Consider the following 9,257-nt stretch of genomic DNA (forward strand, 5'->3'; position numbering starts at 1 on the left):
CTTCACCCTGACTTGACGTTTTAGGTAGCTTTGTATAAGTGTGTGTATATGTCTGTGTGTGCTCATATAAGTGAATCCCAGCGAAACATTTGCTCCCCTCAGCATTCCTGGGATGTGATGAGTCCAGCATTCAACATGTTATCCACTCATTCACTTCCCACAGATGGCCAGACATTGTCTACTAGCCTGCCGGCCCTGCAGCGCACACACACACATACACACACAAATCCACACGCAACTGTACAGATCAGAATTTGCATCGACACGTATAACTGTGCAAGAGTTGTGGGCTTGTTTTACATGTTTGGCATCTTATATCGTAATATCATCAGTCTGGCAGCACACGGAACATTCAGACAGAAGACTTGTAGCAAATCTAAAGGCAAACATGTCCATTTTTACTTTGGTTCATTTATTTTCACCTAAAACATTGGCACATAATTGTAGCTCAGTTGACAGCAAGACGTGGTCCGCTCCAACATGCCAAAATATCACGGGAAGAACTTTCCACCACCAAGTTTGAAACCAGAGAGAAGCCCCCCTTTGGCTTTTTGTGCTTTGTCTTTAAGAATGACCCAAAACGTTGAAGTGCCTTGTGTCTCTCGCCTCCAGATACAGATTATCGTCTGATCTCTGGTCGATGGATTGATCACTGACAACACAACAACACTTTCGTAAGTGCGCTCCCTCTGTCTGCTGTGACACGATCCAAACGGATTTTTGATTCTTGCCAAGTTCACCGGCGGAAAAACCAAACGCAAGGAGGCTAGAGACAGGAAAAAATATATCATGTGAGAACGCTCATCTGAGAATGATCCAGTGGCTGGTGGAACCACCTCTGGCAGCCCATAAACCTCAAGTGTCTTTGAGGTTTATCTTCGATGCAGTTGCTTACGTACAACCCTCTTCAGGTAGCGGTCAGGACCTAAACTGGGTCATTGCACCTTGATTATTTTCTTTTTCAGCCATTACGTTGTAGATTTTCTGGCTTTGTTGGGATCAGTGTTCTGTTGAACGGCACATTTTCATGCAACAGCTTTAGCCATCACACACATTTGACTCTAGAATCCTTTGGTATACGGAGGTCATGCATGACTCGATGGCTGCAAGGTGCCCAGGTCCTGTAGCTGCGAAACAAGCCCAAATCATCTTGTGGTTTGTTCAGATGCAACTTTGCAAACCTAAAATGTGCTGCCAAGTCTTTCTCCTGCAACCCTTCCAAACAAGCCATACTTGTTCAGTTGTTTTCTAATTGTGCAGTCATGAACTTTAACATTTAACATGCTAACTGAGGCCTGGAGAGTCTGAGATTTGCAGTTTCCCTGAGCATTGGACAGTTTGATCTAGGGATGAACTTTCTGGGACGTTCACTGCCGGGAAGATTGGCAGCTGTCTTGAATGTTTTCCACTTGTAAATCTCTCTCGGGATATGGCTTTATGACACTTTCCAGATTGACAGGCAGAAACAATTGCTTCTCAAAGATCATTTTTGTGTTTTGGCTCTGTTTTATGTCATGTTTTTGTTCATCTGTTGTGTATTTAACTCATTTTAGAATACAGCAAGGAGATTTGTGTGTGTGTGTGTGTAAAGTAAAAGTAAGTAAAGTGTACTTTCTTTTTCACATTACTGTATGTATAAAAAGTATCTTCAGAGGAAAGTCCAACAAAGGCAAGAAACAAAGTAACACAGGTGCCCGGAAGCAAAATATTTCAAGATAAAAAAGAAAATGAAACATTAAGAACAACCAACTTTAAACCCCTCACACTTTGTATTTCTGCTTTTTGGCAATCCCACTCTATTGCTACGCTGTTAAATTTTGGTTACTGCCCATTCTTTGGAAACAACTCATTTTACATTTCAATGCAGTAACTATTAGCGAGTAGATGAGGCATCTTACATGTTCATGATAATGAGATGTCTATTGATAATAATGATAATGAGGTTATTAAGCAAAAATCTGTGTCAAGAGGCCATGAAGCCACTGCTCAAAACTACTTACTTAATAACAGACCTGTGGGCATCTTTGCTTTAAGGCAAATATTTCCATATGTTCTACAAAAGCTGCTTTTACACATATAAAAGGGTTAATTTAGTGAGAAGTGACCATTCGAATAAACACACGACACACAACCTTCTGCAAACAAGTTATTTTAGCCATAAAAGTTACATTTTTTATATTTTCTCTGTAAGAGTGAGCTCACGTATGTTCAAATGAACATTATACCTACAAATATATGTAATTCAAAATTACTTGAAAATTTGGAGCTAGCCCGCCAGTAACTGCTTTCAATATTGGGTTTAATTTTTCACTTCTTAACTTCTATATCCCCAGAGAATAAACATTGTTTTCTTCAATATTTCCAGGAAATGAAGTCTGCAACTGGAGGAAAAAAATGCATTGATTGTTCTAAGGATTGATTTTATATGTTTTGTGGCATTAAAAAGTTTATACATACAGGATGTTGGTCTTTCAGTTCGGTCTGTCCTTTGGTCTTTAATCTCTCTTAAAATACTTATAGAACAGTTTGCTTTTGCCCTCGACTTCTCTCTCGTTTTGATTCATCTCTGTCTATTGTCTCTGTTCAGGCTAGAAAACCAAGTGAAGCATGGGTGACTGGAGCTTTTTAGGGCGGCTGCTGGAGAATGCTCAAGAACACTCCACTGTGATTGGAAAGGTGACTAATTAATAATTAACACAGTAGTTGTATTAAGTTTCCCTCCTTCCTGTTACACAGTTTATTAACTCTAACCTTTTCAATGATTCTTGTGTTAACCCAATTTCCACTGAGTACTGTGGACAGATTAAGATTAATCATGTTGTTTGGTTTAAAAGGACCTGGCTGTAATCAGACAGATGTCTCTGTGGAGAAACCTCATTAAATGCAATTGTCTCAGTGTCCCTCAAATGTAAAAAGCCAAAGATCCCCCACTTAACTTCTTAAGTGCCTCAGACTCTTGGCTAACTGTTGTTTTCTAACGCCTTTCCAGGTTTGGCTGACGGTCCTCTTTATTTTCCGCATCTTGGTGCTGGGCACAGCAGCTGAAGAGGTTTGGGGAGACGAGCAGTCGGACTTTACCTGTAACACACAGCAGCCCGGTTGCGAGAACGTGTGCTACGACGAGGCCTTCCCCATCTCCCACATCCGTTTCTGGGTGTTGCAGATCATCTTCGTCTCCACGCCCACCCTCATCTACCTCGGCCATGTGCTCCACATTGTACGCATGGAGGAGAAGAGGAGGGAGAGAGACGAAGAGCACAGAAAGGCTGGACATCACCAGGAGGACCACGACCCTCTCTATCACAATGAAGCTGAGGATGGAGAAGGAGGTGGGAAAAAGGATAAACCCCCAATTCGCGATGAGCATGGGAAGATTAGGATCCGGGGGGCGTTACTGAGGACGTACATCTTTAACATCATCTTCAAGACTCTGTTCGAGGTGGGCTTCATCCTGGGACAGTACTTCCTCTATGGCTTCCGCCTGAGGCCGCTCTATAAATGTAGCCGCTGGCCCTGCCCCAATACAGTGGACTGCTTCATCTCCAGGTTAGAGAGTACGGCTTTATTCCTCTGCATTATAATCAAACAAATGTCCTTTTATGGTCTGTTTTTTTCATTTTATTTTTGGTCATAGTGCTCCATACATTTCCTTAATCCTCAGCTACTGACCCATTGCTATTTCTAAAGTTACTGTTTCATCTATTAAACACTTTCTACTGTTTAATGACATCACGATGGTGTTTAGTGTTAAAGGTGTCAGATTTACCAGTTGAAACCACTTAAAACTTGGACGGTCCCTCTCCTCTTTACCCTGTAGGATGCAACATCTAGGATTTCCCAAACTAATTTAGAATTTTGATTTGAATCAGCCCATGGAGTGATTAAGACATTCAGAGTTTTTAAATGCAGGGCTTCCTGAGGGATCGAATAAGTGTGCTGTTCCATGTTGGTTTTTGGCCTTGTCCTTTGCATAGACGCATCTCTGAAAAGTCATGATAAAACTGATTCTTAAAGTTTTTTTTTCCTGAATTGCGGTGTAAACCCAATATTTAATTAGGAAATAGACACCCTCTTCAGATCAATTTTCACATATATATGCCCTGCAGTCCTGAAACATCATAGAGATGTCGTGGAGGGGTGGTATGTGAGACTGCAAATTGTGGACATTTTCTACCCAGCCCTCCAGTAAAATGTCTGGAAAAAAAACTAGTGAGACCATGTCCAGCAGCTTGTTTTCCAGAGCTGGGAGATGCTGCTTCGTGCTCTCAGCGGCTGACCTGTATACCGCTTTCCACTTGCTCAATGAACCTGTGGACACATTTAAATACATGTTTCTGATATCAAAATTATCTCGAAGTGCTATAAAGGAAACAAGGCAGTTTCCATGCTGTATTTTGACATCATGTCCTGCCTTCTGGACAGTTCAGAAAGGCACTCCCCTGCACACACTTCCTTGTGTTGAACTCTGTGAGAGCACAGCTCCAGCAGAGTTGAACATCCCTGATGTTCACATGCAAAAATCTCTTTTTATCTCATTATATTGTAAGTTTACCTGATTAGTTGTGTTCCGACAGATTATTTTCTTTTTTTCTCTCTGTGACAACTCTTTGGATAGACATTGCGAACATTTAATTTCAAATCATCACATATTTTCTCACCAAACAACAAAGTTTCTGTGTTTGAGGTGCCTCTTTATCTCTTCTTTTAGTTTAATATAGCTATTAGACGATTTACAAGTCACTGCATTCCAATTCCTTTCTCTTGACTGGCATCATATGGTGTCATTCAGTCTGGACTCTTAGCATCACCCATCGACACCAAACATAGCCTTTGGTATTAGTTATAAATGTGTAAACATAGTGAATTGGTTTATTTCTTGCATTTTTTTTGTTTTGATGTCAACTATACCTTATAATCCAACCTCATGCACTTATCTTTCGAACTGAAGGTTTTGGAAGACTACTTACTCTGCTATAATGTTGTTAATCTCTGATTGGACATATGCTGTTTTGGTAGGGATTTAGGGAACAGTCAGTATAAACAAGCTAAAAATCACAGTATAAAAGACTTGACAAAAAACATTTTTCTGCAGTATTTTATGTAATATACTTAGTATACTGTAGTCAGATTGAATTGCATTTGAAAACTGAACCTGCTGCTTTCATTTGTTATATCAGGCCCACTGAAAAGACAATCTTCATCATCTTCATGCTGGTGGTTGCATGCGTCTCGTTGCTCCTCAACCTGCTGGAGATTTACCACCTGGGCTGGAAGAAAGTCAAGCAGGGGGTCACTAATGAGTTTGTTCCCGACTCTGGGTCGTTGCTGGGTGCAGATGAGGCTGGAGACGCAGAGACCATTCCTGAACAGACCTCTCCGTCAGTGCACAACTGCTTGCCAGTTTATGCTAATATAAGGGGTGGAGCAGCTGAGGGAGGAGCTTACAGTTCAACTGAGACTTCCCCCACAGGGATCTCCTTAAATCCTGACATGGCCACCACCCTTATGCCTGCAGGACTTAAGATAGATGGCGCTGCATTCCATGCAGGTGACTGCCTGTTGGAGGTGCCGCCTGCTTCTTTTTATAGCAACAGTGAGAGAGTGAATGTTGGAAGCCACGGACACCTGGCAGAGATGGAGCAGAACTGGAGCAACATGAATCTGGAGCTTCACAGTCTGAATGGAAAAAGCTCCTCTTCCTCATCCTATCCCCCTGCTGTACCATCTCCCCCAATCTCTGCTTCCCCCTCTACCCAGGAGGAGATATCATCTCCACAAGAGAAGCAACACTCAATGTTCCCCACACTCCCTCGCAATACTCCTCTTTCTCCACTTGCACCAGAGGAAACAGTGGATTGCATGGGCCCACATGATGACTTCACAGTGGTAACCAGGGCAGAGATGCATCAGCCGCCAGGTGTTGGGGGGACAGAGATCAGGAAGCCAAGTCGGGCCAGCAAGAGCAGCAGTGCCCGAGCTCGTCCTGATGATCTTGCAGTGTAGCTAAAATGTGCACACTCACACATTTACATGCATACAGGCCCGTCACACTAAGATAGCCTACATCTTCAGAATGCAGTTTTTTCCACATTTTCCAACAGTATAAAACCACACCCAACCATGTTTGGCTACATTAGACAGTTGTTACAAGGAGCTTAAGGCACAACCAAGCAAACACCTCTGTATGTAAGAAAGGAGCACATTATCATGTTTGTCGAATAACTGGAGCTGGAGAGTCAATTAGCTGAGTTGAGCATCAAGGCTAGAAGCAAGCAAACAGCTAACCCAGCTGAACCTAAAGGTCAGATGAATGGCAACAGAAGCTTGAAACTTTATTACCAATATAGAATTATTTTATGTGTTGGAAAGACAGAAATACACACAGGGAGAACTCCATGCAGAAAGACCTTAGCCGAGATTTGAACCTCTGAGCTGTAAGGGGAGAGTGCTAATCATGATGTATCATGATGCACTCCCAGCAGTCTTTCTGTAGAATCTTTATTACCAAAGCATTTTGGTACTGCAGTTAAGATGGAAAAGTACAAATCTGCTGCACTGAATGCTGATTTGAGAGGTGCTTCAAAATTGTGTGTTGCAGCTTCTAAAATTTTCAGCCAGTAGCACCACATGCTATTTGTGGAAAAATATTCATCTTGAGCCTAAAAGTATCTCTATATGAGAGCTGGTTTCCAAGAGAAAGTTACAGATGTAACTCCCTTTACAACTGATTATCTGCTGTGTTGACATAGCTGCGTTTACTCCTTTGGTAAATGAATCACACAAATGAGGTACAAGCTAATTAGTGAACTTCCAGGGTCATGCTATATCAAGCATTTGGTTGCTGTTTTCAGTTGGAGATTTAAGTGATTTCTCACAGCTATGAAACAACATCTCCCACTTGGTCAAAAAAATGTGTCAAGAAAGCAGCTGTTACATCTTAACGTAAAATCAATGTGAACACCACAAAAGAAGCTAAATAAAGCTAATTTCCGAGTATTACTCCAAATATGGTAGCTGAAATAACAAGAAATCTCAGGTCAGGATAGGTTAATTTAATTTATTTTCCAGCTCTTTCCATCCTGGTACACATATTTTTGAGATCTGGTGATAAAGTAGCCACTTCTAATGTTGTAGTGCTAAGCTAAGCTAATCATTTACTGATTCCATCTTTGTAGTTACACACACACGTGAGTAGTACTGATCTTTTTATCTAAATCTTACCAAAATTTCTTGTGCAGCATGTGTTCTTCAGCATGTGTTTTTCACTTTCTTAAGAAATTTAGGTGGTTAGTTTTTTTTTATTTTTTATTTTTTAATTTCTTTCTCAAAAGCTGAACATTTCCAATGGCTCTGCTGGAGGGTGTGTCAGCTGCTAATATCCAAGAGAGGCCTACTGTAGCGGCCATTAACTTTTCTTTGGAGATGCTGAACAGGGGAGGAATATAGGTTAACAAATACGCAAAATTACAGGAATTATAAATATTTGCACAAAGACACACACGAAAAACATACAATTAGCCAGCACAGACTTCAGTAGGGAAGTATTGTATTGACGATTATGATGATAGTGATTGGACAAGTACGTTTTGGAAGGTAGAGGCAGCAATACTATACAGTATTCTTTTGATATTAATTTTGTGTTTTTGCTGGAGACATCAGTGGAGAGATTTGCACTTTTGTTTATTCATTTATTTTTTTGTGATGATGGAGCTGATCAGTCTACAGGTCTTTTGAATTAGTCCATCTTCGTACTGCTCTCACCCAGCCTAGTTTCAATGAAGACAGGGATGCATCAGCACTTGGACAGAGTGGGTGACCAGAGGAAAGCAATAAAGCAGTCCCACCCAGAGACATAGTCCTTAGGCTTCTCAGGCTGTGAGTGTGTGTTCAGATAACTTAAGCTTAAAATATAGTTGCTATTAACTACGCGTACACGTGTTTATCATGGCTGCCTATCCTGCATTCGTTTGGTGGAACCTAACCCCTAACCCTTAAATTAGCTTTACGTGTATGGATGCTGCAATATGTAGGTGACCTGTAGGGGGTTTGTAAGATTTACTTTTGATGTTTCAGTGTTTTATATTGTCAATTTCTCGTGCTGTGTGCTTGGTTTGCGGGGCTCCCATACCATCTATGATACTGTCACGTTCTCTGTCGTGATCTTTAGATCAACAAAATGCTAATCTCTTCTATTCACCCCGTGTTTGCCATTTATCAGAGTGCTTCTGACACATCCTGTAAATCTGGCAGCAGTTTCCAGTCTGAGTGATCAGGTGTGCCCCTTGTGGAATCCTCTGGTAACAAATGTACTACACAGGCAAGCATAGTTACGCTGAGAACTGAGACGGCTGCTTACGTGAACGCAAGGTAAAACAGCAACTGTATTTTCAGCCTAAATCTTGTTTCCATGTTGACAAAATGACATCTCTGCAGTTACATCAGGGTTAAACTATATAAACAATATAAATATGTAAATATATCATGATTGATGATATTGACATGCACCACGAGATGTTAAAGAGAACTATCTATATTTAAAAAAAAATTCTGATCAAGCTGCAATTTAGACTTTCAATAAGAAAACCAAGAATCAAAAGTGCTTCAGCATTTTCCCACATTGGTTCAATGAGTTACTTTGAGCACATAAGAGGAGTTGAGGCCAATGAAAATAAATGAAGGAAAGCTGAAATATTTCAGTCATTTACTTTCTATGCAATTGTAGCGTTGCAGCTTGATCGGAGAATAAAAACCAGTGCATCTTCTTGAATGATTGTGTTTGCAGTGTGTTACAGAACTGGTGAGTTCTCCCGCGCTGTTCTGTACAGGAGGACTCAAAGTTATTTTTCTAGATGAGTTGTGGAATATATTGTAGCCTTTAGATTTGTTTTGAAAAAGAAGAGAAAGCAATATGATCAAAAAAAAAAGAAAAAAAGAAGTGTTTCTCTGTGAGTTCATGAAAGACATCCCACATAGGAATGTTCATTTTTCCTGTTTTGATCATTAATTCCAAAAAAAATTAGATTAAAAAAAAAACATGAAGAAAACTATTCATATAAATTCACATGTTGGATATGGTGTTAAACAGCAATTCCCAACAACTTCAATTTGTCCAATTTAATCAGTTTTATTATCCTGGGTTAAAAACGTGCCCGAGTACCAAAGCAACAAGGTAGTGTGGTTTCACGCATTTTGAATTTGGTAAATCTTTTCGTTCTCTCCGAATAGGAGATTAATTGACAATGATTTATATGCTTGTA

General features: G+C 40.5%; 1 protein-coding gene across 2 annotated transcripts; it reads left to right on the forward strand.

Annotated features, from left to right (window-relative positions):
* Positions 1–2,607: 2,607 nt before the first annotated feature.
* Positions 2,608–6,003, forward strand: LOC140293242 (gap junction alpha-3 protein-like). 2 transcript variants are annotated; one of them, XM_072379523.1, is made up of 4 exons: positions 2,608–2,676; positions 2,990–3,546; positions 5,178–5,446; positions 5,528–6,003. In XM_072379523.1, exons 1-4 carry the CDS (start codon positions 2,608–2,610, stop codon positions 6,001–6,003), a joined length of 1,371 nt encoding a protein of 456 aa, XP_072235624.1. The 2 variants fall into 2 exon arrangements, with proteins under 2 accessions (XP_072235624.1, XP_072235623.1); XM_072379522.1 differs by having other exon boundaries at positions 5,178–6,003.
* Positions 6,004–9,257: the final 3,254 nt, after the last annotated feature.

The sequence above is a fragment of the Leuresthes tenuis genome, unplaced genomic scaffold (genome assembly GCF_036924035.1).
Source record: "Leuresthes tenuis unplaced genomic scaffold, fLeuTen1.0.hap1 SCAF_1, whole genome shotgun sequence".
Classification (NCBI taxonomy): domain Eukaryota; kingdom Metazoa; phylum Chordata; class Actinopteri; order Atheriniformes; family Atherinopsidae; genus Leuresthes; species Leuresthes tenuis.

Coding starts and splice junctions, on each gene's coding strand:
- LOC140293242 (XM_072379522.1), top strand. CDS start 2,608: ATGGGTGACTGGAGCTTTTTAGGGCGGCTGCTGGAGAATGCTCAAGAA. Junction 2,677..2,989: donor ACTCCACTGTGATTGGAAAG/GTGACTAATTAA, acceptor ACGCCTTTCCAG/GTTTGGCTGACGGTCCTCTT. Junction 3,547..5,177: donor GTGGACTGCTTCATCTCCAG/GTTAGAGAGTAC, acceptor TTGTTATATCAG/GCCCACTGAAAAGACAATCT.